Source organism: Dermacentor albipictus, unplaced genomic scaffold (genome assembly GCF_038994185.2).
Source record: "Dermacentor albipictus isolate Rhodes 1998 colony unplaced genomic scaffold, USDA_Dalb.pri_finalv2 scaffold_14, whole genome shotgun sequence".
Taxonomy (NCBI): Eukaryota; Metazoa; Arthropoda; class Arachnida; order Ixodida; family Ixodidae; genus Dermacentor; species Dermacentor albipictus.
Window position 1 is genome coordinate 438918 of NW_027225568.1, and position 27772 is coordinate 466689.

The 27772-nt window shown below is 45.7% G+C and overlaps 1 protein-coding gene across 1 annotated transcript in view; it reads left to right on the forward strand.

Moving 5' to 3' along the window:
* The window catches only part of LOC135914757 (cubilin-like), a 294278-nt gene that overhangs the window by 147747 nt on the left and 118759 nt on the right, over positions 1-27772 (forward strand). The window contains exons 12-15 of the mRNA XM_065447679.1: positions 5154-5364; positions 12544-12787; positions 17857-18005; positions 26391-26707. Of these exons, the coding sequence (XP_065303751.1) occupies positions 5154-5364; positions 12544-12787; positions 17857-18005; positions 26391-26707 (921 nt within the window). The remainder of the gene's footprint in view (positions 1-5153; positions 5365-12543; positions 12788-17856; positions 18006-26390; positions 26708-27772) is intronic.

The following is a 27772-nucleotide window of genomic DNA, read 5'->3' on the forward strand; positions in this document are numbered from 1 at the left end:
CGTTACCGGTTCTCGTCACCGGGATCAGGCCGCACTCCAGTCCTGTTTATGCAATTTTATCCACACGCGGATTTTTTTTTTTTGATCCGGTGGAAAATTGCGCGGAATCGGTATGCAAACCACGGTCCTCTTGCAAGTCAGGCGGATACTCTACCTCTTCAGAACCGCAGGAATTGTACGTCTCATTTAACCTACAGTGATGCCTTTTTCGATCAGTCAAGGTCTACCAATCTGATCTCTGTTAAACTGCAGATGGCACTCAACTGGAGAGACCTGGTAGTTTATGACGTGCACATGAGTGGCCATAAATAATATAGGAGAAAATATTTCTTTCTTTTTTTTTAGTGATAGACTAGACGAAGACAGATAAAAAAGGAAAACAAAAATAAAGGAAGAGAACAAGGGATTTGAACTCGTGACCCTTGGATGCTGCCCAGACAGATAGCTCAGCCTGTTGGTCCGTCAGGTCCCAGGTGACATTGAAGTGGCATAGCTCCTGTCCAGAGCCTCGTACTTCCGTTGTAGGAGACTGATGTTGTCCGCGATGGTCGATTCTGAGTGGTTGGAAGGCATAGTTTCTTGGATAAAATGATCGCCCGTCGATGAGAGGGAACTCTAGCGGCTATAGAAACTAAGAAAAGCTTAAGCAGGTGTAAGCCAAGCGCGGTACGCTTAGCGTGGGAAGCTAGCCCGAGTAACTGCCCCAAGGTCTGCGTCTCACGAGAGCGAAATGCCTTAATCTAATTATAAAACCCTAATATGACTACTTTCGGAGAGAGAACGGCCCAGAGGGCTGTACTACGAGTGCTATGACTGATAATTGTCTATATATATACATATATTTTCTCATTTATGGGATCGAATGCGAGCGCTGTTCATTTGTTTCTGCATGTATTGTATGAGAGCGAGTATAAGGGAGGATGGATGGATGGATGCGAAACTTTAATAAGTATAAGGGAGGAGAAAAAAAAGAAAGGAAAATGAAAATTGCTGAAGCATAATTGCAGCGCTGTGGTTCTAAGGCACACCGGCAGTAGAGAAACGGAAGGAGATATAAACGTGCATGGCCATGGTACCACGCGAAAAACTGCCTTAATAAATTTAGAGACTTCAGAAAACGTTACGTTATCAACATATAACATGGCAATCAGCACTCCAATACGTTCGCTATTAAGCTTCTTGCCGTGCGGTGCTGTGTTTTTCATTGAAAGAATTCGCCGCTGTCAGCAATGGGACCGACTCCGCCTTTGTAATCCTCGCGACTGGCTTCGAAGCTGGCAGGACACAGCGCGTTGCGTAATGCCAGTCTCCGAAAGTTAGCTTTGCCTTAGTTCAGCATTTCAGGCGGTGAAGCATAACAAGGATTGGAAGGGGCAATTGTCACGGGACACAGTATGTTTTCCTTAATTATACACGCGTGCACCCCCGTCTCCTGTCACAGTACGAGCACCGATACGCGTAATAAGTGTACTGGCAGGCCTTCAGGGGTTATCTAGGGTAAACCCCCGTAAAAATCGAATTCGCAATTTTGGCACAGAAAAATCGACTGCACTAAGAGGAATAAACGTGCGGAAGCGTGACCTCGAGCGCCCGCTCGAAGCGGTTCAACTGTCGCGCCGATGTGTGCCAGGCGTCCTGGCGTTTAAAGATGGCGAGCAGAGGCTGGTTTGTTTATCGTTGGCGTTCGCGGTTTCTTTCGTTATGGCGTGTTTTTTTTTCCGCTTGTGTGTGTGGTAGGTAAATGCCTTGTACAAAAAAAATTATATAATGAAAGGAAAATGAGACATCCCCCCAATCGTAGCATTTGCCAGAAAGGAATCCCATACGGTTTCCTCGAAAGAAAAGCATCGCAGTTGATGAAAAATTTGTCCTGGTCCGGGGCTCGAACCCAGGACCACGCCTTTCTGGGACAGCCGCTCTACCGTCTGAGCTAACCAGCCGGCTAGCAGGTGGCAGGGCAAAGTCGAATTTGTTAACAACTCGAAGCAAGAGTTTGACATAATAGCCCTTTGCAGAAAAGAGCTATTACGTCAAACTCTTGCGTTCGCTTAAGTGGTTGTGGCCGCCTCTGTTTTTAGTTTCAAACATATTACTTGTCCAAAAGATGGCACGATCGTCCAGTAAATGGAGCAGAATGAGAACGTTCAAAGGTAATCGGTCTTCTGAGCAAATGTATTCATGGGCGCACACAGAACACCAATGAGTCGCTCAACCACCTCATCTGGTGCCGCTGCCCTAAGAAAACTTTGTCAGTGCTTACACATTGAAGACAGCAACTAACAACGCTGCAGCCAACTACAATGAAGGTAATTCTGCACGAAAAGCTGTTCTGGAGGGCCTTGGAATTGTTCCAGGTTTGTTTTGTAATATCGCCCTCGACAGGACGGACAAAGAGCGTGTTGACAGGGCAGAATTCTATGACTCTGCCGAGAGCAAGGAAGGATGACTGATAAAAAGGCGACACTAAGAAGGGTTTTGGGCACACCTGCAAGAAAGTCAGCAGTGAAATGTATTCTCCTGGGGGCATTTTGAGCATCCACAAGCAGTATTCAAACAGAAAACTTCATTTTTTCTCAAATTGCATTTTAATGATTTTTTTCAAATTCAATGTACCTTTTCTCAGAAAGTATGCATCTCATTCCAGTGAAACTTTGTACCCATGTACAGTGAAAGCTCGTTAATTCGAACTTCAATAATTCGAAATTATGGATAATTCGAACTGTACGATTTGGTCCGGCCAAGCTCCACAGAATTGCATGTATAAAAAAGTGCGTTAATTCGAACACGGGAAGGTTCCCTCACGGATAATTCGAACTACGCTCGCATGGCACACGACCAGAGAAACGCGCCTACTGCCTACACACAAGGCTGTATTGCCTCCGAAACGGAGAGAACGGCGAGAGAAGGCAAAATCGGAAAAAAAATCTAACCGACGCGGGGTCAGCCAGAAGGCAGCGGCGGCTGCCGCCTCTCCGTCTACGTAACCTCCGAGACGTCTTGCCCGTTGTGAATCTCGGAGGCTTTGCAAATCTTGTACAGCTGCTAATGTCGTGCGGAGATGGCACGGCAAGCACCAAAGCACAGCGAACCAAGTGCGTCGCAGCTGCGCTTGCAATCAAGAAGGAACGAATCAGGGCCTTCGCCACTTTCACATGTTCAGCGTCTTTGTCTCGGCAGTCTTCATCGGTTGTGCACCTCTGTTTTCAGCTTAGGAGGTATCGGCCGTCGCGATTCATTGTGATGGTGTTAAGCCTCGGCTAACGTTCGTTTTGGTGGACATCGGTGGTGTGGCACAGTCGGACCCAGAGCTTCGACTTGAAGATGGCGTGTGCCCGCGGCACACGCCATCACTTTCTGACTCGCCAAATTTCTGACATGCCCTACTGCTTCCAAATCGCAGTGTACTGTTGCTCTCCTTCACTTTCGTTAGTTCGAACTTTCGTTAATTCGAACTGAAGCGGCTTCCCCTTGCGGTTCGAATTAACGAGCTTTTACTGTACTACAATCAGTCATAAATATTCTGAACGAAAGAAATCTCTGATAATCTGAATGACAACACTGGAAAAATTTACACCGCAGGAAACCCCCCTTCTGGCCTTGCGCTAGCAGAGATTATTTTTTGTGGGTGCGAACTCCAAAGTAGATATGATATTTCCTTAGTTGAGATATAACCTATTGGTATTTAGATAACACTGCGTAATATCATCACATTCCTCTGCGTTCATGTAGTGAAAGGTACATGAAATAATTAAACGCACCTGAAATTTTGGAAGTGGGCCACAGGAAAGGCAAACCATCTAGACTGAAAGTGTGTCATGTCATACCAAAGAGCAACTTCTGTAATCACGCGAAATTTGATGCGAATTTCCGCAGGAGCGTCAAAAATACCTTAAGACTAACATGTACCATTCACCCTACCATACCTTCTTACGAGCTTTTTCGGACGTGCCTGTGCCAATTTTAGCCCAGGGCGGAAAGACATGCATTCATTTTTTTTTTACTGCCAGATTTTTCGGATGTTCTTGCGACCCCTAGGGAGTCCAAAAAATCGGACGTTGACTGTACAACTGACCAAGAGGATGCTTCAACTGATCCATAGGGTGAAAGCGTGGCAGAAGGAGGATGAGAACAGAAAGGACTGACGCACTAAGGAAATAACGGGAAAGGAATCGTGTCGCCGCCTCTTGGAAGGAGCTTGAGCTCAAAAATAAAGTGTTGGCTGACGCCGAGATGCAGGTGTCCTTCATCCAAACCAAAATAAACTCTTTAAAGCAGTGAAACCCAACACTGAGATGTTGTGTACGGGCTCAGAGTATGTCAGGACAGACGAAGTTGACTTCCCAGCTGCCGAGAAAGAATCTTAGTTGTGGCAAAGTTCAGGCATCATACCGATGAGCTCGGTATCAGTTGATAGAAATGGCTCATATTCAAGAATATTTACTTATGTATGCATCTCCTTTTCATTCGTTTTTGAAAATGTTCGACTGAATTCGGAATGGGTTTTACCATTTTTTTCGCTGTGCATTTTGCTAACACCTTCCTTCTGTTTCCTTTTTAACTAAAATAGACAATACTCCTTACTATTCAAATTGGATAGTCATTTTTTGTTTCAACATGCTTACTAGAGAGTGACAGCATCGGGAAACATGGTGTCAGCCTGTCTTTACATAAAAGAAAGTTCTGGCTCATTCAGGGAACCTTGCAAAGGTGCTCAGGGTAAACCTGTAAAAATCGAGGAATTCGGAAATGTCAACTTCGCAGACACCCTGAGTCAGTCTCCCACCACGAACGATACTGTGATGACCACAGAAGGTTTTGCTTTGCTGTTCGGCCACCGCAAGAACACTTGCGTTGAAGTTGGTGAATTAATTACTTGTGTAAATATATAATAAATATTTAATTAAAGAATTAATTCATTTACCCCAGCAGCACGGGTAATTCGGACCACACGAAAAGCCGCTCTTAAGCATGGCGTTACCGTTCTAGCTTTACTGATACATTTACCAACACCGCGTCTCCAGTCGGCGGCAGGCGGCATCGATGCAGTAGCAGTAGAACGGTAACGATATGCTAACAATGCTCGATTACTGCAATCTTCGGTGAGGTTTGGCTGGGGCGTCCAACCCGCGGCCGCTTCCTTGCACATGTTGCAGATGGAGTTCGAGCTGGAAAGTACCAACTACCCCGCCGACTACGAGGACGGCACGGATTGCGTGTACACGGTTCGGCGCGCTCACGGCAACATATGCCAGATGGAGATCACCTTCCTGGACTTCCAGCTGCAGCCGTCGGACTCTTGCCAGGGCGACTACTTGGCCATCGACGGCACGCGCGTCTGCGGAACCGTTGTGCCCGGGACCGTCCGTAAGTGCAGGCGCCGTGCGGTGGCACTCCGCTGAAACAATTCAACGGAGGTTATAGTGTTTATGTAGGCTGGTTGGCATAGATTATAAACAGGGGTAAATGACGTGACATAGGACACAGAAAAAGAACAGGACAGAGCAATGACTAGCAACCAAGTGCTTTATGCCCGGGAGAGGTATATTGACGTTATCTGTCGCATGCTAAGTGCTTTTTTTTTCGTTTTACAGCGAAGCTTTCTTGCCCAGTTCCAGGCACTTTTTCGTGCGTATCTGGGCCTCTAACGCCGAACGCGTTTAACGAGATAGCACCATATCTAGGCATGGTTGCAGCAAAGAAGTAGTTTACCCTTTCAAGCATAGAGTTTCATACGAGAAAAACTAGAGGGAATTGTATTGCTGGTGTCTGCGGGAGCTGCAAGCAAGGCGATTCAGCCAGGCGTGGTATTGATCGTCAGGGCAAGAATTTGCCTAAACTTTGTCCTTTTGACTTCGAACGGCTTTGTGACTTTACCAAGTCATCATTTTCAAGAATAGTACGGTGTTATAAACAATTAAATAACCATTAATAAATTTGAGAGCAGAATTGGAACACAGAACCTCTACCACGCAATACCGACATTGAAACCATTATGCCATGAACGCATGCATTGACAAGCGACATGCAACACACTTCCTCGCAGGCAAGCCTGCGCGTTCAGACGCGGGGCGCGTTTTCGATCCGCAGTTGCACTAGAAGCGCACGCACCAGAAACACGAGTGCAGCACGAGACAATGAAGAGCACTGAAAATTTAAACAATAACACACACACACACATATATATATATATATATATATATATATATATATATATATATGTGTGTGTGTGTGTGTGTGTGTGTGTGTGTGTGTGTGTGTGTGTGTGTGTGTGTGTGTGTGTGTGTGTGTGTGTGTGTGTGTGTGTGATGTACAGCATGTAAATATGTGTACACCAGGTGTCCCAGTTAACTTGGACCAAGATTTTTACAAAAGCCAAGAGCTCTAGAGAAATCGTACCGAGTGCATAGTAGCCGTAGTTGTGTGTACTTATAGCCAGTATTTTTCGTCACGAAGTATTAATTAATTAATTGCTTTTAATGAGTGAACTTCGTTATTGCTTGAATCGCAAAAATATTGATTACCTAATTAAAGGGCACCTAAGATAACCTCCGAATCAAGCATTTGTTTCGTGCTCAGGTTTGCCTCGTTGGCTTTTCCGAGAAAAAACAAAAGCGCGCGAGACATCCAAAATACGAAAAAGATACGCGCTCGCGCGGCGCTACTCCAATGCTCCCACGCGAATAGCATCACGAATAGCCTTACTAGCGGCGGCAGCTCGAAACAGGGCTTCACGCTGTGTGATGGTTGCGGCATCATGAGAACACGCTTTGATTAGTATCGCGGAGCCGTAGGGGGATTTTGAAGCCGGGAAACGGTGACGGCGCATTTGGGACTGTAATGTTGCGCACTCGTCTTGTTCTGTAGATAGGCGCGCCCCGAGCGTATGTTTCTTTTGTTCCCTTTAGCAATAGAAACAAACCTTGCGCAGGATATGTCCATCTAGTGCGTTTTGGCGGATCTGTACGGCCATGCATATGCTGTTGTCGATTACGTAAATCATTTTTGCTTGGTGTGTCAATACGAAGATAACAGGAGATCTCGACGGTACCACGCCAGTGACCTGCTCTTCAAGAAGACAGTCATGCCCTTCACGAATGGTCAGAAGGCTAAAATGATCCTGGCTCTGGGGGCGGCGCACGGCGACAAGAGGAAGGCAACCAAGCTATTCCGGATGTGGCATTGTGCAGGACGGCCTAGTCCATCAACAATACTGAGAAGGTACGAAGTCCTTTGCGAGACGGGTAGCTTCACAAGAAAGCGACACAGGACTGCGGCGGTAGTTCAAGAAGCGGAAACGGATGTTTCGGAATTATTTGAGCCCTGACGGTAGTGTGCGCGACGCCAGTGTGGAGGATATTAAAAAAAAGATCATATACACCCGTACCATGTACATCTTCATCAAAATCTTTAAGACCGAGATTTTGAAAACAGACTTGACTTTGCCAATTAGATTTTCACGAAATGTGAAGAGGAACCGGACTTTCTCACTCACGCGCTTGGGCGGATCAGGCTAGTTTATCCAGAAACGCACAAGCTTCACAATGCGCACTACTGGAGTGATAGGAATCCCCACTGGTTGGCACAAACAGGACACCAATACCAGTGGTCGCCTAATGTGTGGTGGAGTATTTTTGATGGCAACATCATCGGACCCGCCTTTTTTGACAACACACTAGCAACGCAACGCTTCGTCAACTACATCCTCGAGGGCACCGTGAACGACCTCTGCTGCAACGTTCCACTTGCGCACCTTCGGAACACCTGGTTGGTTTCAACACGATGATGCTCCTGCGCATAGCAGTACAGTTTCGAGCGTGGCTTGACAAGCTTTTTCCTGGACAGTAGATTGGCCGGCATGAACCTGTACCCTGGCCTGCAAGGTCGCCGGACAGGACACCACTGGACTTCCTGTGAGTCTATGTGAAAGATGGTGTGTATAGCAGCGAAACTACCACACCGGACGCAAAATAACTGTCTGCTGCCAGAATCCAACGTCGTTGGTCAAAGCTGCAGCAGCACAAATGTTGGAAAGAAGCAAGTACTGGATTGTTTCAGATGGTGACCCGTTGGAGCAGCTGCTACAAATGGCAGTAGTGAATAACCTCTCAAACTGGTATAAAACGTGACTGTTTAATGCACCTTCATGATTTCACTCTATCCTTAAATAAAAGAAGCTTGCAAAAAATATAGAACTAGGTAAAATGCCGCTTTGTTTTGCCTCTTTGCCGGAGTTCAAGTGACAGAAAAGGTCAATGGCTAAACCAGGTGTAGTTTTGGATGTTTCTTTGTGGGTGGCTGAGATGCCTTACATGCTTTTGGTTTATTTTTTATTGAAATAAACTCTTGAGTAGCTCTGTTCTGTTCTTCCGAGAACTGCATTTTTTTTTTCGTGCTCTTTTGCGCACTGTTTTTTTAACATTGGTTTAATTTCTTTTCTGGCTTTGTCTCGTGATACGCGAACGTTAAAGCTATCCCGAGTGCCTCATGATTGAGAACAACATTCTTGCGTCCGCAGATGCCGAAGCTTTTCACACCACGCTGGTTAGGTCGCGAAACCTCTTGAGCCATCCTACATGACGAAGCCTTGTACGATGCAGCAATAAACGAATGCAGCCGTGTATGTTTCAAAAGTTGCTTGGTGGTGGTTGAGTAGCGGCGTGTGAGCGCGCATCTTTTTCATATTTCGCGTATTTTGGCGGCTTTGTTTCTTTCTTGGAAAAAACAACCAGGCGCACTTTAGCACAAGGTGAATGCTTTATTCGGAGGTTACTTAAAGTGCCCTACAACATTGTAATTGACATGTTTGCGATTCAAGCAATAATTAAAAATTGCTATTTAAAATCAATTAATTATTTTATACTTTGAGATGGAAAAAATACTGGCTGCATGTACACACGAGGGCCGCTACTATGCAGTCGGTACGATTTCTCTAGAGCTCTTGGGTTTCAGCATCGACTTCAAGTACATTGAAAGAATTTCTAGAAGTCGATGCTGATTGCGTGGAGAGATGGCATTTTTCTGCAGAAATCAGGTATTTGTATTGGCTCGAAGGTCGCCCCTATTCTTAGCAATATTTACCTGAGTAAGGTTGACAGCTGCTTAGAGAAAGCCTTAGGTGATAGAGTTATCAAAATATTTCGTTACGTTGATGATTACCTGATTTTCTGCAATAGGGAAGAATTCGATGCCGCTGTTACCTCAGTAAATGAGCAATTTAATCTTTATGGAGGAGGATTAAAATTTACCAAGGAATTTTCTCAGCGGCGCGTAATTCAGTTTCTTGAAACTTTCTTGGTCTTCGAACAAAATCACGTTTGTTGGTAGTACTCCCCAAGACCTTCGAAGTCGTTGCTAAACTTTCAATCCAAGCATTCCAAAGTAGTAAAAAACGGAATTGCCATGCCGTGCCTTAAGTCTTTTCTCGCCAGATCCTGCATGCACAAAATGAGCGCCAGTTTTAATGCGTAGGTCCGGCGCCTATTAGAAGCAGGTTATCATAGTGTAGCAGTGGCCACTGTGGCTGAGCGCCCAAAGAAGTCGGTTGCGAGGGAGACGGACGTGATTACAGAAAACAGTAAAAGAAAAAAAAGAGTAGTGGCTATTCCGTACATTCATTTAGTGTCACACAGGCTTAAAAATGTTGCAAGTAGCTACGATGTTAATGTTGCTTTCACTACTCCCAATAAGCTAGCTAAGATATTCACTGCCATGCAGATGAAAAAAGAGCAGGTAAAAGGCAAAAAAAAGAAGATATTTGTACAGTGAAGAACAATAAGAACAAACAGGTTTACTGACTGTCGTATGGGTGTGGTTTATAAAATTTCCCTTAGCTGTCGCCAGTTCTACGTAGGGCAAACGGGGCGGTGTATCAATCACAGGCTAATGGATCATAAAAGGTCATTAACCGGTGGATCGCCTTCTAATCTTTCCCTACATTGCCAAGATTGTAACTGCACGCCAGAGTTAGATGAATGCGCGATATTGCACAGGCATAAGAATGAAGATACGCGTCTTATGGTCGAGGCATGGCATATCTATAACGGTGGAAGCGCATGCGTGAGTCAGCCTTCGATTACATTACATAAGAAAGAGATTAAGTGGCTTAGCAGTTATCTCTCACGTAGACCGACACATGTACCCGACTGACACGTGGTGTTACCATTCCTGAGCTTGCGCAGATGAGTTTTGTGTCTTCTTTCTTTTTTCGCCTCAGTGCTCCCTTCATTTGATAGTCGGCGTTCATGTTGTGCACTCCTCTACTCTTGTGTCCTGTCTGCACGCCTTACTTCTTTTCTGCCTAATGAAGGTTAATTGCTCAATTACAGAAAGTGCCTTTATAGAAAGTGATGATTCCTCAGAGTGCGGCGCCCGAGAGGATGGACACAAACGTGAATTTGTGTTAAGGCACCTTTTGTGGTGTAGCGCGAATATTTTATTGAAGAACTACTGCTTCAAGATGAATGACAAGATATGGCATGCCAATGCTAAGGCAAGGAAGAGAAAAGCTGAAACTCTGCGCAATAAGGCAGCTGTTTTCTTGTAAATAGCTTTACGAATGTTTTATATCCCATTTCTAAACTTATATGAGTTGTAAGTTAGTGGACTGCGGTAATTAGGGCGTCGAAAGCGAAATTATTCGTTTAAGCATAATCTAGATTGGAATAAGTACATGTGTCCCCAATAAAATTGTTCATACGCAGTTGTGAAGCTAATCGAGTGCGTTACATTCATCACTGCCGCGCCATAAAAACCATAAGTACAAAAATACAGAAGGAAAAGCTTTTATGGATTCAATTTATTTGAAGTAATATGTATGAAGTGTGGGTTATAATAATAATAACTCACAAAATACGCACATTACAAAGACGACAAACCGCGACGCTGTAAAACACTGCCGGCATCAATACCTGCACAAGCTTTACAAAGCTGTTTTGTATCTGTGGCTCTAAATAAATGCTTTTTAAGGGTTCTGCTGCTCATTCCTCAGTTTCGACTGAAGAAAAAGTGTGGAGTAGTCAGTGGAAGCATACTGCTGCTAGGTGAACCAAGCCGCGATTCCTTCATCCAACCCGTATCCCCAAGCGCGCCGCCGGCCTCTTCTCCGTGACGTCACTCGCCGAGCAGTGGGGCCTTAGGAGGTGTTGCCTTGGCACGCCACCTTCCCACTCGGCCAATGTTGTGTGCGAAAGGTGGGGGTGGGGAGGGGGAACGCGGGAGGCAGAACGCGGCTGCTCGGCGGCGTGTGACGTGACTGAGTGCGTCCGCACTCTTGGAGGTAATCTGCAGCGGGTACAAAAACTGTGCGAGCCGAGATAACTTTTGACTTCGCGTGCGCTGTGTTCTTGCCGTCAGTGTTGGGTGGTCTCTTAATCTCACGTTTCGGAGATGCATTAAACCTAGAGGATGCACACAGCGTTCGCTCGCCGCTGTTGGTGCCTTTCATTACGCTAGCGTCATGACCGCGAGTGTCCGCTATCATAGAGTGAGATCTGTCCATGTTTGCCTGTGCGCACGTCACAGCATGGATGTTAATTTAGTTAGGCAGCGAAAGTGCAGTGCAATTTATACGGCCGATAAAACTGCCAACTTTGCTTCGTATGTTTGTCTATTGATTTTGCTATTGTAATCAATGCTTCGCCTTTCCGGGCGATACAACTTTGTATTATTTTGTCTGTGGTTTCTCAGTGAGCCTGATGGAGGGTGCCGTTGTGCGGGAGGATGCGTAATACGTGGTGTATTTCATTCTTTACGGGTCTTTTTTTTTTCAGTTGGCAAAAGTAAACGCACTAAATCTATCTTGCTGAAAACATTACTGTTTGATGTTTCCTGTAGCTGTGTACAATTTATTTATTGGCGTCTTGTACATTTGGGCAGCAATTACAAGGTAAATAATTGCTTCTAACTAACCAAGAAAATATCATCAACAAAACGTCTACGGTAGAAAATTACTGGTGCCTTCTCAGCTGAACTGAGAAAAACATCTACTTGCATTTGTTCACATAATACGGTCATCTCTTTAATACTCTGCCCACGTTAGCTGAGATGCTTTGCCTTATCGGGCATAAAGATGGCTGCGTTGCGTCGTAACATGCGGAAAGGCAATTGAAGGAAAAAACCAGGACAAACATTAGAATCGCTTTGATGCAATATACCGACACTCCACTTTCACATCCATTACTCCGTATCGTAGCCCTCGCTTATCGGGTAATGCCATCATGACATACAAACTCAGCGCAGCGCATCCTTCACCTTTGCCTTTTTGGGTTTTTCTTGAGTGCATTGGAAACTTAATTGGGGGAAGGAGGCATCAACGAGCTCGTCGACGTTGGTGCAACTGGAGCACGCGGAAAATAGGGCCTTCAAGGCATGTCACCTTTTGCAAACATGTTCGCAATGTGCTGTAGAACGGAAAGTTGCGCGCGACGCGGCAGCAGAAAGACTCCGATGTTTGCATTCCGCGGGTGTGGCGCACGCGAGTCATTCATTCGCTGGGCCCACAGACGGATCAACGCGCGACCCTCCAGCGTACGTAAAACGTCGCAGGCTTGATGGACTTCCGGGAGCCGCAGAAGGTTATGCGCTTCCACACGGACGACTCGCAGAGCGACCGCGGCTTTCACATCGCCGTCCGGCAGAACGAGTGCGACGAGCCGGCCTCGACACCCGGAGGAGGCGCAGTTCCCGCGGGCGACGAGGAGGGCGAATGCGACGAGACCATCCACAAACCCGAAGCCATGCTGCTCAGCGCCAACTACCCGGCAAACTACGGCAACAACCTCGACTGCAGGCAAGTAGAAACCTCGTCATCGAGAGGGCGAGAAATGGCGCTCCATGTCTCTGCCTATCATGGCATGCAAATACATTTAAGAATTTGAAAAATATTATTTGTTTACCGAAATGCACGTAATGAAATATGCGGTAAAGGAACCAGAAATGAAACGTTGCACTGGGATCCTAAACATTAACACATTATTGTGACATTGTGAGCTGGCACCGTGAAAGGAACACAAGGCGGCTGAAGTGTACCTAGTTTATGTGCAGGTGAATACTACTGCTGTCGGCACACACAGCAATAGAGAACCGAACACAATACTGACAATACAGCCACTATAACAGCAGAATGGCAGGTAATAAACAGCAAAATAAATCAAGAAGAAATAAGTATTGCAAAGCATAAGTGGTAATCGTGTATACATAAAAAACTGAAACAAATAAATTCCGGTAGAACCCATCTCACTATGATTGTCGATCGTCAATGCGATTAGCATGCATGTTATATAAGGTGTTTCAACTAATTAACTTCAGCCAGAGTTTATAAATATGCCGACGCACTGTAAGACAATGCGACCAAATGCGTGTTGCCTACTTTTGTATGTAGTGTGTCACGTTATTTTGTATTTTGCTTAATTAGGTAATTAGTCAAGATTATTTAACCAACTTCTGAAGCAACGAAGCTAGGAGGGGAGGGAGGGAGGGAAAACTTTTGAGTCTTTCGAGAGTTTCGCGGTTACGAGGTCTCCGTCGTCTTCATCTTCTTGGCGCTGGCGACTTGAGACTTCTCTTCAGCAAGGGTGGGCCCCTATTCCAAGGCTCCACTGAGTCTCGCTGCATCGCTCGCGTGCTGCACTAGGGCCCTTTGGGCCGTGAGCTCGCTGCTGGTGAGCCGACTCTCCCATTGCTCCGCACTCGGGTGTTCGTGTTTGTGGAATGCTTTGTTGCGTTCGCACTCCCAGGTGATGTGGTAGAGTGTAGGTTTGGCACCGCACCAAGGGCAGGTGGCCCTGTATTGTGTCGGAAACATCTTATTGAGCACGTGTAAGTTGGGGAAGGAGTTTGTCTGTAGTCTGCGCCAGCTGGTCGCTTCCTCCTTTGAGAGGTCTTTGTGTGGTGGCGGATATCTAATTCTAGTTCCTCTATGTAAGTTCAGGGTCTCTGCGTATCCCCCCTCGCAAGCCTGTAGGCGGGTCTCCGGGGCATTCGACCACCCAGCTCGGAACGCTTCACCTCGAGCTAGGCTGTCTTCCCTTTCGTTCCCCACTATGCCTACGTGACCCGGGATCCAGATTAGTTTGTGCCGGGGCTTTTCCTTCTCCGCGGAGGTGGCTCCGCTGAGTATTCTGAGGGCAGTTTTGCTGATTCTGCCTCTTGTGTAGTTTCTGCACACCTCTTTTGAGTCCGTCAGTATGTTGAGAGATCGGCCTGTTCTATAACCTTCCGCTGCCGCCAGCGCTACGGCAGTCTCCTCGGCCTCCGCTGTGCCAGCGACCTTTGCTGTGGCATACGTGATCGGGTTTCCTTCCCTATTAACCACTACCGTCGCGGCCACGCGTTCTCTTCCGTGTGGATATACGGCGGCGTCCGTGTATACTGTATTGAGTGGCTGGGCTAGTGTTCTCTCAACACATTCGGCCCTAGCTTTTCGCCTGTTTTCGTGTAAGTTGGGATCCATGTTTTTTGGCAGTGGTCCCCCATTAATGGTTTTTCTGAGGTGGTCCGGTACGTCCGCGTATCTGTCTGTCAGTCCGCTCGTATCCCGACCCAGCCTCCTCAGGAGTGCTCGTCCCGTACGGTTGCCTCTGAGTCTCGCGGTTTGCATACCCAGCAGAGCCTGTGTTGCTGATGCCCAGCTGGAGCAACTTCTCGTTCGACGTGTTTCTCGGTAGACACAGAGCCGTCTTGTACGCCTTCCTGAGGATGGTGTCTGGTTGCTCTCTTTCTGCCTTGGTCGTCACGAGGTACGGCAGGGAGTACGTGACTCGGCTGACAATTAGGCTGTTGACTAGCTTCAGAGTGTCTTCTTTCATTCCGTATCTCTTTTGGGATACCCTATTGATCATGCGGCCCACCTGTTCCGCCACCTTGCTCAGCAGGCTAATGGTGTGGCTGCACTTCCGGCTGCCTTGTAGCCACATGCCCAGGATCCTAATCATGTTCTTCTCCTGGTTGTTGTGTCCCTCGAGGGTCACCTCCAGTGTAGCTTGCGTTGGGTGCTTGCCGACCCTGAGGAGCTCCGACTTCTCCGTGGAGCATCGCAGTCCCCTTTCTCTGGTGTAGTTTTCCACGCAGGTCGCCGCTTCCTGCAGTTTTTCTTGCTTCTCTCCGAGGGATCCTTGGGTGACCCAGATTGTGACGTCGTCGGCGTATATCGCGTGCTGGATGCCTCGGATCTCCTTAAGTTTTCTTGCCAGTCCAATCATTGCCACGTTGAAGAGGACGGGCGATATGACGGATCCTTGGGGTGTGCCCTTGCACGGCGTGGGGAAGACGCTGCTTCTCAGCTCGCCCAGCCCCACCGTCGCCGTTCTGTTGCTCAGGAAGTCCCTGACGTAATCGTGCACTCTCTTCCCGCAGTTGGTGTTGTTGATGCTAGGAAAAAAAATCCAAGTTGAAAGTTGTAGAGTGGTTTGCAAAACATTTGAATAACCAGTTTTTTTCTTTCTCTCTGTTGAGTGTTAGTGTTTTTGAGGTGATTGCAGATGCCCACGAAATAAAAAAAAACACCACGTGACATGCCCACATGCGCGTCGCGATTGCACTGATGCCAAGCGTTCCGCGCACAAATGAACATAGCATTTAGCTGGGAGTGCTGCTGCTGCAGCATCTGCTTATCGCTCTCAAGAATCGCCGCAAGCACAGAGTTTCATATAATAATATTGTAGGAAACTCTATGGCCGCAAGGGAAGCACATCGCTGGCATAAATTGCACAGCGAACGCTTTCGTCACTGCCCTGTCGCCTTTTAAGCGGAAGCACGCCCTGCTAAATGCTAAACGCAGACAGTTTGGGAGGGCTGCAATCGCGACGCGCAAGCGACTATGTCACGGGGTATTTTTTTTATTATTATTTCGGAGGCATCCAGAGTAAGCTGAAAAACACAAATACCTAATATATAGAAAGTTAGAAACTGTGTAGTCAGACGTTTTGCACAGCGCTCTACAACATTATAATTGCAATTTTTTGCCTAACTATGTGGCTTTAGAAGTTGGTTAATTAACCTTGACTAGTTATCTAATTAAACTAAATACAAAAAAATATCCTGACAAACTACATAGAAGCGGGAGCAACATGTCTTTGGTCACGTCGTCTTAGAGTGCATCAGCACATGTTTAAATTCTTGCTAAAGTTAGCTGAAACACTCTGTATAGCAAGACACGGTATTACCACCGCTGAAATGCGTCATCTAAAAGCTCTGTGCAGTGGCCGGCTCCTGTCTCGCACTGCTCTATGGATACGCTGCGCCAGCTGGCGCTGCGTATACAAAGTCTCCCTGCTTCTGCATGGCCTTAGGAATTTCCGGTGCATGATAACTATGAGAATTGATTCCTCGCTGCCTGTGAGGGTTCGCGGCGAGGCTCCAATGCATCGTAATTCTGTGCTTGAGGAATCCGTTGGACGCGGGTTTGAATCCGCCCAGCACCAGCGAAATGTGAAGGATTTTTCTATTTTAATTGAGTAGCGTAAAGAGGCTAGACAGACACAAGATGGCTAATGTAGGCTAAGGATGGCAACTGAATTTAAAGCTCGCACATAACTGTACATTTAGTGTACATAATGCACACTATACATTTCAGTATTCAGAAATAACTACGGCAGAATTTATTGCAAAACAAATATTTGAAGTGTTGATTCGCAAGACACTAATGATGATCATGATATCACTGAGCTGGGTATATTTTTGTTTATTGCTGTGCATGCTGAAACATCCATTAGAGGATAATTAGATGTATATAGTGATCACGCGGATGTGTTGATTCTAAATGTGCCGTATCGGTAAAAAATTCTTGTGTATTTTCCCAAACAACAAACCCATGACTGATGTGACTATGAAAAATGGTGTTTTGAGAAAAAGAATCAGCGGGCTTTGATGAGTGCTCTGATGCCACATGCAGTGATTGGCATGAAATTTTACAGGGGTATGAGGCTATTACTGATGCTGTGATGTAGTTGGCTTTTCCGTGTCCGATCTTCCAATGCAGTTTTCACTTAAAGATTCCGAGGCCAATTAAGTACTTCTTATGCATGAATTGTGAATGTGAAAGCATTAATGTCCAGTTGAAGGCCGCTGAGCGGTCCTTCGAGTTATGAACGCCTCACGGGCAACCGAGCGCATTGAGACGATTGGCCAACGCCTCCGAGATAGCACAAGGTCGGTGCACTTCGAACCGTGACGTCATGATACGACTGCCATAAAATCTAATGGGGATGCTCTCCAGTCAGCCGCGGTGATTTTGACGTCGCTTCTTTCATCAGACTGGGCTTGACAATGGAAATTTCGGTACAAGTAGCATGACGCCATAAAGGAGGGCGCACAGACCTGCTATATTGGAGGTGTTGGCTTGACGCATTTTGATTTGGCCTTAGCAAGGCGCAGGTGGAACGCTGGCGAAAGCTTGCCCGGCAAGAACACGTTGATAACACGGGTTTCGGAGAGTGAGAGCGAAGGTGACCAGGCGTCACGCCGATGCCCTTTCCCCTCACGCGATACCTGGCACGCTAATGCGCATCAGTAGCTGTTCCATTTCGCCCGCTCTATTCAGTCGAGGCGCGCTCGTGACGTGACGTCGCAGCCAATGGGTATTTCGGTGCTGTTTTTCACTTGTCGAAGACAGACACCGGCTTTTTCGCTCAGTGGGCAATTTGATACTTTCGCATCAATAAAGTTTTTAACATTCCACAAGTTACGGCATTACCTCAGCCTTCTGTTATGCTGAAAAAACATCAGGGGGAAGCACTTTACTGTGACGGCGACGAAATCATATACGTGACGAGCGTCTTTCCGAGCTTTCGCTACACTGGGCAGCTCATGTTAGCCATCTGATAACCCTCGTCTTGGTACATCCTCGTTCACCCCACGCAGGTACACGGTGCGCAAGATGAGCTCCTCAGTGTGCCGCCTTGAGATGAACTTCGAGCGCTTTGACGTGGAGTCCAGCACCGACTGCGAGTACGACTACCTGGATGTTGACGGACAGCGCCTATGTGGGATCTTCTCCCGCAACACATCTGGTAAGTTCCCCTGAGAAATATTTCTGTCCGTCCATCCATCCGTCCGTCCGTCAGTCAGTCTGTCTGTCTGTCTGTCCATCCGTCCGTCCGTCCGTCCGTCACTACCTACCTACCTACCCGCCCGCCCGCCCACTTACCGTTCGCTTCCCATGACTGATGTGTATTCACACAACGGACCGCACTAGATGATGCTGCACACAATTTATATTTTAAATTAAATTCGAAACGTTTTACGTGCCAAATCTAAGATTTGATTAAGCGGCATGCCGTAGCGAGGTTTTGTATATTAATTTTGACAACCTGGGGTTCTTTAACGTACAGTTAGTGCACGGCTCACGAGCGTTTTTTGCATTCAACCCCCATCAGAATAGGGCCACCACGGCCGCAATCAAACCTGTGACCTGGAGCTCAACAGCGCCATGCCACAGCCTCTAGGCTAAAGCGGCCGGTGCAGACAAGAAGCAAGCGGCGCGATTAGTTGCATATTATCTATGTCACACTCGCCTGCGGACTGGAACGTGGTCCGGCCCGTCCTGCGGATCCAGTTTAATTGACACAGAGCATCACGTTTTCAGAGTTGCTTGAGAATTGAGTAAAGGGACAGGTCGCACCCGCGTTCCACTTTTCGTTGCAATTCGAAGCTGGTATCCACCAACTGGCCCCGTGTACTGTTTTATTGCCTACAAAATTGACCTAAGACTACGCCTTAGGATCTTCAGAAGAATTATCAACAATTTGGGAAGCACTCAGACTCACTTTCAGCGCCACGCCAGTGAACTGTGCACAGTTTTCTTTTTTTTCTAAACTGGTGCTGCTACAAAAGCACGATTGAATACTCACCTCTGAATTCGACCTTTTCTATTCTATTTGGCGCTTTTGATTCTTAGCCACTGTGACATTGCGGTCAATGCATTGGGTGAATGCGTAAAAAGACTTGTGCGTACAAACAGTAATTTTTCAGGAATAGCATCTTTTTTTTTATGCGGTGTCATGGCCCCACTGTTTTATGCTATCCGAAACATACTTGGCATCAGTAGGCTGACGCTGAGCTTACCACTGTCAAGATTGTATTTCCAGATTAGACGAGCTTCTGAATAGACGAAATTGGCGGTCGGATCACTGATTTCGACTTCCAGCAAGAATAAGACCTCGCAGAAAGAAAAAGAAAGTCGTTTACTTGCTAGTATATGTACCTGATAATCTTGAAGTGATCTGTTTAAAAATGTTATGCCATAATGCCTCTGTTTTGATTGTTGCTGTTTACCGCGCTCGCGATACCACTCCGCAATTTCTCAGTGATCTGCGTGATCACATGGCGTCTTTTGTGCACGAAAAAATTTTTTTCATAGGTGATTTCAATCTTAGGGAGTTGACAGGATTCACGGAACTCCTAGCGCTGATGTTAGTATAAATAATGAGCAGTTGCGTAACATAATCTTGATGCACAACTTGCAGCAAGTAGTTACTGAGCCAACACGAATTAGCACTACTTCTGCCTCAATACTTGATCTTGTGTTTATTATCCGGACTGTAGATAATTATTCTGTCTTTGTTGAACATGGCATATCTGATTATGAACTTGTGGCTTTTTCTTGCTACCTTGATCCTCTCAGATCTATTAAAACTATTACTGTAAAAGATTTTTCACGCGCCAGGGATGAGAGCATACTGGATTATCTTGACTTTCGTCTGAGAGGCTTTGGGGGACATGACACTGTTCAGCTTTGGGATGAATTTAAGAATATTTGTACGCACTGTATTGGCAACTTTATTCCAAATAAAAACAAGAAAACATCTAGAGCTACTCCCTGGATGACGCGTGACATAGTGCGCATAAAGAGAAAGGTCAAGCGACTAAGACGACACGGTATTTCTCGTGACATAATTGAACCCTACCAAGCAAAATTAAATGAGGCTATCAGTGTTGCTAAACTTCGCTATTACCAGTTCACTCTTCCTAACTTCATCAGAACGGCTCCTTCCAAGTTTTGGGGTTATCTTAGTAAAAGAAGTATATCAGTTGACCATATTATGCATGAGGGCAATCCTGTCGTCGCTAAACAAGATATCGCTGTTCAGTTCAATGCTTATTTTAACAGTGTCTTTTCGAACTCGCCCGTTTCCGCTCGTGTGAGTGGCGTAGCACACAACGATGATTTTAGTTTTATTTCTTTGTCTGGCGTCTTTTCTATGCTTCTGAATATTAAAACAAAATCATCTCATGGGCCTGATAACCTACCAAACGTGTCTCTTCACAGGTACGCTGAAATGCTATCTTGCTTTCTCGTAATTATCTTTCGTGCATCCCTTTTATCGGCGGTGCTTCCTAACAACTGGCTTTCTGCTCATATTGTTCCGATACTAAAAACAGGCGATCCATCACTAGTGGCAAACTACCGTCCCATTTTACTAACCTCATCTTGTTGCAAACTTTTAGAACATATTATTGCTTTTGAAATCAATAAATTTCTTGATGATAGAGTCATTCTATCTCCTATGCAGCATTGTTTTCGAAAGGGCTTCTCCGCTGTAACCCAATTAACCACTGTAATTCACTGTCTCGCTAGCACTATCGACAAATCAGGGCAAACTGACATCATACTTTTGGACTTCAGGAAAGCATTTGACCTTGTATCGCAAGCAAAGCAATAGAAAAACTTGAACATCTCAACATTCCTTCACATCTCGTAAATTGGTTTCGCGTTTATCTTTCTAACCGTACGCAATTCGTAGTAGTTGATAATTGCTCTTCCAGCGCCCTTCCTGTCACTTCTAGTGTTCTCCAGGGTAGTGTTCTTGGACCATTATTATTTAACATATATATTAATGACATTGTAGACACCGTTACTCAACCCGTACAAATAAACCTAATTGCTGATGACTGTCTCCTCTTTAATGAGATCACTTGCCAACAAGCTCAAGTTATTCTAAACTCTAACTTTCAAGACATTCTAGCTTGGTGTGCGCGCTGGGATATGCAGCTTAACATTGATAAAACAGTATTTATGAAGATCACTAGCAAAATTATTACAGTGTCTTTAACTATAGCCTAGCATCTAAACCTCTTACGGAGGTGAATGAATATAAGTACCTCGGTGTTACAATAGCCAGTAACCTTAATTGGAATTCGCACATCTCCCATCTTTGCGACTCAGCTTTTAAGAAGCTTTGCTACCTCAGGCATAAATTAAGACACGCTCCTTCTGAAACCCGTCTTATCGCCTACACCTCTCTTGTCCGTCCTAAACTCGAGTATGCAGCTATTGTATGGTATCCCTATACTAAAACTAACATCGATGCGCTAGAAACGATACAACGTTAAACAGTAAGGTTCATCTTCTCTAAATGTCGCTCAAGTGATTCCCCAAGTCAGTTAATGGCTGAACACAATATTCAGTCTTTGCAACTAAAAAGAAAAATTCAGAGGCTTAAATTTCTCGTCTTACTGAGTAACAATAAACTATCTCTTTCTCCCGAACCTTACACAACACCCATTACTGCCCGCCGAGCAAGACATCGTCACGCTGCCTCATTAACGCCTTATAATGGCAGAACCAATGTCTTTATGTCTTCCTTTTTCCGTCGAACAGTAACGGAATGGAACAGCCTACCTTATAACAATCTTCTCAGCACTGACTCAATAGCGTCTATTACTATCTAATATTAGTGCTTGTTCTTACGAAATTTCGTGTCAATTTGTATCGTTGTGCAATATTTATTGATTTACGCGGTGTAGTAATTTTGAATTATGCATTCCTCTATTTTTCTATTACATTTCCAGTGCTTTGAAATTGTGCTTGTGAAACAGTGTTTCAATTTGTAACTGCACTCTCTATGCATTATTTAGGAGCTTGACTCATTATGCAATTGCACTTCCTATTACATTTTTTCCGGAGCTCTTCTTTTACTCCTTTGTCAATTTATTGTCTTTTCTTTTTTGTATGTGCCTTTCCCCTCCTGCCTGGGCCTTCTAAAGCCTGCAGTATTCCTAAATAAATAAATAAAGATAAATAAAAACAAGCTGCAAAACTGCCTCTCCTGTGCGTTTCTGCAGAACACAAATTATCTACGGGCGCCCTCAGTACAAGCTGCAGAGCCAGACATTTGGGACCGCTTACGTTTTCTAGGACAATTATCAGCTTTCAGTACAAATGACTGCGGCAAACCGAAGTGACACCGAGAGGGCGCGGTGCGCAATAAGAGAGCTCGTGGCACTTATGGTCCCGATTCTAGGCTCGAGCACCACTTTCCACGCTGTCTGCTATGTACTGTAAGAGTGCACATCCAGAGCAAGTAGTTGCAGAGTGAATGTACGCATGTATATAGTCATGCTTATTGCTCACTGCACTCACTAGATTAATCATTTTTACCACCACGCCTTCGATTTATCACTCCGTCCCAATTACACCGTCAGAGTATAGTAGCACGTCAAGGGCACTCGTGTTCGGGGCGATCTGTCTGCTCTTCTTACATAATTTGGCAATCATATCTCACTCATACAAAGTATTTAAGTAGTGCACAAGCATGTACCTATAAACGCCGTGTGTAGTGGTGCTTTTTTTCTTCTGTAGGTTGTCTATATACGTCGCGGCTGCTTAGAAACCACTAAAGGGCACGTTTACCCCTATAGAGACGAATACACAGCAAGAAACGTAAACTAGGATATGGAATGTGCCGTAGTTGTTTACATTTCTTGCTTTGTGTTTGTCCCTTTCGTGGTAAATAATGCTAGTATACCTTTTAGATAACGCAAACGATAACCAAGGATGAATTCACAAGCGGCTACAGCGCTCGGCTGCCCAGCACGATATAGCAATACGTCCATGGCGGCTAAATTTCAGTAATGTTAAGAATAAAAATAAAAAGACGCAGTTTTGCCTAAAGCGTGAAGCAAAAATTGCTTTAGCAAGTTATAAGACAGCTATGCGAATTAAGGTTACTAGTATTGACATCATAACCTACAATAAACTTACGCTTACTAACCAGATTAACAAACATGACGCCATGCGCCCACAGGCAAGCATGAACAGTTCTCACTCAATCACTACAAACACTCGCTGCGCTGACCTGATGAAGCGTGGCAGCAGCGGCTAGCGAATTCTTCGTGTGGCCTCTCGCTTCAACACGTCTCCGAGCTTTGATATTATGTGACCTCCAACACTACCAGCGCGAAAACACAGCGCATACGAAGCCACAAGCCATCTAGGATCACGTAACTTTCATACCCACCTCAGATTACCACCAAGGTAAGGTGTGTGCGACCGCCCACAGCCCTCAACCTTTCACAAAGAACATTGGGCGAGCGGGTAGACGGTGCGCATCAAGCTACTATACATGTCAGCTCATCATGTCACACACCCACAGCATCCGGCGCCGCAGGGAGTAGTAGGGTCTTACAGCACTAGGACTTTATACGGAACATCAAGGCGATCACGATGGCGTAAATTCGCCAGCAGTGGCCCTATTAGCCCCGAGAACGAACGCGAGCGGCGCTGCGAGCGCCACTCGCGTGACGTCAGGGCACGGACTCGCGCCTGTCGTCTGCTACAGTTCGGGCGTTTTCCGGGCACTTTCTGCGGTGTTTTCGTTTGTTCGCCCTCGTTCTCTCTGCTTGTATACTTATGGTGGTCGTCTCAAATATATTTTTACGACGTCTTCCTTTGCGAACATTTATTCAAAGAGCTAATTTCTTAGACAACAATGCAGCTCTCGAAGACAACGCTAGAGTGCCAGCCGAAGCGACGCAGACCAGCCCCTTGCGGGTTTTTCATACGCGGATAGACAATCGCAAAAGCATAGCCTATAGGAATCCAGTTATGATACCATACCTGCCGCGGTGCAACAAGTATGTCACAAAGCTGGCTATATGTGACTACTACAGCAGTTACGTTGATTTTATTCCGCTAAAACAGGTTTGCTCACGACGAGTAGTTCATGGTATAATATCGAATTTTTGCGTTTCCTCACAGAAACGCTCGGCAGTAGCACGGTGACTTAACTAATACTGGAGCTTAGATTCTACACGCCTCACTTGCTTCTTTAACTGCTTGTCAACATTAGGCGGTTCTTCACGTGTTTATTTTTTTTAAGCGGCGGAAATTTGAAGTAAAGTTAATGAAGGCTTACAGCTATTTACAGAGTACAAATAGGAATGTACCAATATATATCCCCTTTTCCGTGCCACACGTTCAACTCACCTCTTTAGAGCGCGTTTGTTAATGATTAATAATGCATGTTATGTTCCTCTTTCTTTGTCTATGTTACCAAGTGTATATCATTTATTTATTTCAATGCCGCAGTGTGTTTTGCATTGTTATCGTGGAAATATTTCACTGTGCTTTCATATATTGTATAACTGCAATGTTTTATGGCCACTATAAAAATGTAATTTATATGGCGCTTGATGTGTTACCCCATGCAGCCATATTGTACCTAAGAGGGTGAGGTTACCTCAAGCCGCGTCTGTGCGGCTTTTTTCCCTCATCCACCTCCATTTACCACTCCTCTGTACATGTGTGTGTGTGTAAATGGAAATTAATAAATCAAATCAAATCAAGCTCACTTGAGAAATTTACTGGTGCTTGTTGCTTGAGGAATATACATGACGAATCTGTTTGGCAAACTGACACAGGCTGCTCGGCCCAATTTTTTTAGTGAAGTATGCCTGCTGGACCGCATAGCTGCAGCCAGAAAGCAGTCGAAGCGTCAATGACTAGTAGTATGGGACATATTGAAGATATCGAAATTCCCCCTGTGGAGGGTCAGAAATCAAGTGAAAGTATATGCAAGGCTCGTGGTGCTTTCTTTATGAATGTTTGCGATTGGACTGGAGCAAACTTAAATTAGCCTGCAAGGTTCTCTTTTATGTACCTACGAAGTGAATAGTTATCCGTTTGTATAATTAAATAACGCTGGATCGAGACATGGTGAGACAAAAGATGCTTGAATTTTCCTTTTGTAGGCAATCTAAGCTGCGTAGTAGTAGCTCGAGAATACTTTAGCCATTCCAGTTGGCGCTGTAAAAAAATTCGAAGTTGAAGTGAACTGATGGGTTTCGCGAACATAGCGTGCCTCGCCATACGGACAGTCGATTGCTACCGTTACGTGATCAGGGGTGTGCCATATTGTCGATAAAGGCTACTGAGGGCCACTATGATACATTTCATCACTTTCAATTGAGTGGCTCTCGATCTAAACAACGAAACTTTTCTCTCAGGTGATTGCTACTATGGTGTTTGTGAATTAACTATGTAAATACTCTACATGACGCGCCGTCGTGTTAGCAGCAATGAGCAATTCGTTTTTTGGAGGCCTGTTTCAGAGGGGGATGAAAGTAGCAGCAAACGTTTTCATAAGAAATGCGCGCCTAACTATTTTTTTACGCATTAATGAATGGCCATATTTGAATAGAACAACACACCAGAGTAATAGGAATCATGATGACAGCTTCGCTGGGCAGTGTCTTTCTAACATCGAATAACATGTTGACGCCAATTACCAAATTTTTCTTCCACTTAAAATGCAATACCTCTCATAGCTAAATACTAAAGGAATGTTAAGTGTTTAGCGAAGCATCATACACAACTTCGCGCGTTGAATTTGCAGATATTCTTTTTTTAGTCAAAATTTACCGATAGACACGGCGCATATATGCATTGCAAAAACTAGTAGAGCCCTTTAACGCTACTTAGCTTGCGATATCCAAGCCGCAAAGTTTCTCGACTCACACGCTTTTGAAGAAGAAACTGTGGTTAAGGTATGGCAGCTGAAAGAAGCCGACTTATTCTTCAATACGTACGGCTCGAGCCACCCATATCCCAAGCATACACGAAGCGAACGAGCGCGCACGGCAGCCGAGCGAGCCGGAGCGAGCAGCGTCCTGGCCGTGACGTCACTCGCGAGAGGGCGCCATTCCTCTTTCTCGGGGCTAATAGTTGCTATCGCAATAAAAACAGACTGTTTCCTGCAGCTTCGGTGCCTCGTGTGAACTGCCGTGGCCAAAATTTATTCGCAACCTTCAACTACATTGCAAAGTCGATACAGGGTGTTCCAGCTAACTGTAGCCAAGCTATTAAACGAACAAGAACGATTGTCATAATCAGGCCTACAGTGTTATGTTGCTAGACCTCATGACCGAATACAGTATGTCTTGAAATCGTGTCTTGCACCGCGTATTTTCAATCTTATTTTCGTTGAAGAGCCTGGCTAAACTTAGCTGCGTCACCCTATATATGGAACGTTAGGACTTGCTAGTCCATGCAGTAGATATTCCCTTCGTTCGCCCTGTCATATTCGCGATGAGTCTTCTCTGTGGTAGGTAGTAGTTTCTGTGGTGGTTTTAGCTGTGCGCTTGAGTGACAGCGTCGCATGCTATATGGTTCGCAGGCATGTACGACTTTGAGGAGAACGAGAAGCAACTCCATTTCCACTCGGACGCTGCCAACTCTCGACCAGGTTTCCGCATTCGGCTGCGCCAGGTCGAGTGCGTGGACGAAGACGAGGCGCAGTCGCCGCGGCCGCCGCCCTTCAGGCCCCTGCAGGGGGGCTTCACTACCTCGACCCTGGGCGTCGGAGGTGATGGCCACCATCGGGAGCACCACAAGTGCGACAAGATTCTGACCAACCGGCTGTTTGACGTGCGCAGCCCAAACTACCCGGGAGGATACCCGCCCAATCTGGACTGCAAGTACATCGTCTTTCAGGTCAGTGGGTCAATAAAGCATGACTTAAAACCCGCGCATATAGGCGCGTCAAAAATTTAGAGGCCGCCTGGCGCTCCGCCGCTATTACCTCATGAGTATGTTGAAACGCTCACGTGTAGCATTTTGGACAGACTGAAAATATACGTCTGACGAAGTGGGGCTGCTTTCACTGTTAAGCTTTTTCGAGGCCATCAGTGCAGCAGAAGGCACTGCTTCGAAGTAAATGCTGCCTTCGAAGTTTGGACAGTGACGGTAAACTAGGCCATTCAATGCTGTAAGAGCTGCAGCAAACATTTGACGAGGTAATATCTGGCTCCACTCGTTTTTGCTTATCAAGGTGGCCGAGTTGGCTTCCTTGCGGTCCAACAAGCACTGCGTACAGGTGAATCAGCTTGCCTCGGTGGGTGTGGCTTCCTGGCTTCCGAGATTTCGAAAACTGCTGGAGAATCGGAGTGCACGGGTGCCGATTCCCTTCCGCTACACCCGCGACGTCATAGACGTACTATAATGCGTCCGCCGGTACAAGTCGGCTGCGGCACTCATGCAGAGCAGCTCAGAAACACGATTATGACCATTGTAGTTTCTCTATAGAAAGTTCGCCCAAGTTAGTCAATAATTTTTTCTGGAACTTTCAGGAGAATAAACGTAGTTGCACATATTATGAAAGTTGGGGCATGTATTTTACTTTGCGTGTTATGGCACTCTAACACTCGCTTTGTTGGCACATATTTCACCTCGAATATCTCCTATGTGGAGACTGGTTTCCTTATTTGAATACTGACACGTGTACTTAAATATCTTTTTTCGGGTGAGCATTTTTCACTATAACAACTGTTATCGCTCAGCGCGGGACACGCCCGCATGTATCATAAGTTTCTGGAATGTTATCGATGGTTTTGTTGTCATCGAAGCTTGTGTAATCTGATTGCATATGCGACCCGAACTGTAGAGAACTTTCTGGAAGACGCACGGGCACCACCGATTAATCTTGAAACTTCGATGGCTTGTGTATAAAAGCCGACGCCCTTGACCGGCAGAGAATCCGCCGTGGTTGCTCAGTGGCTA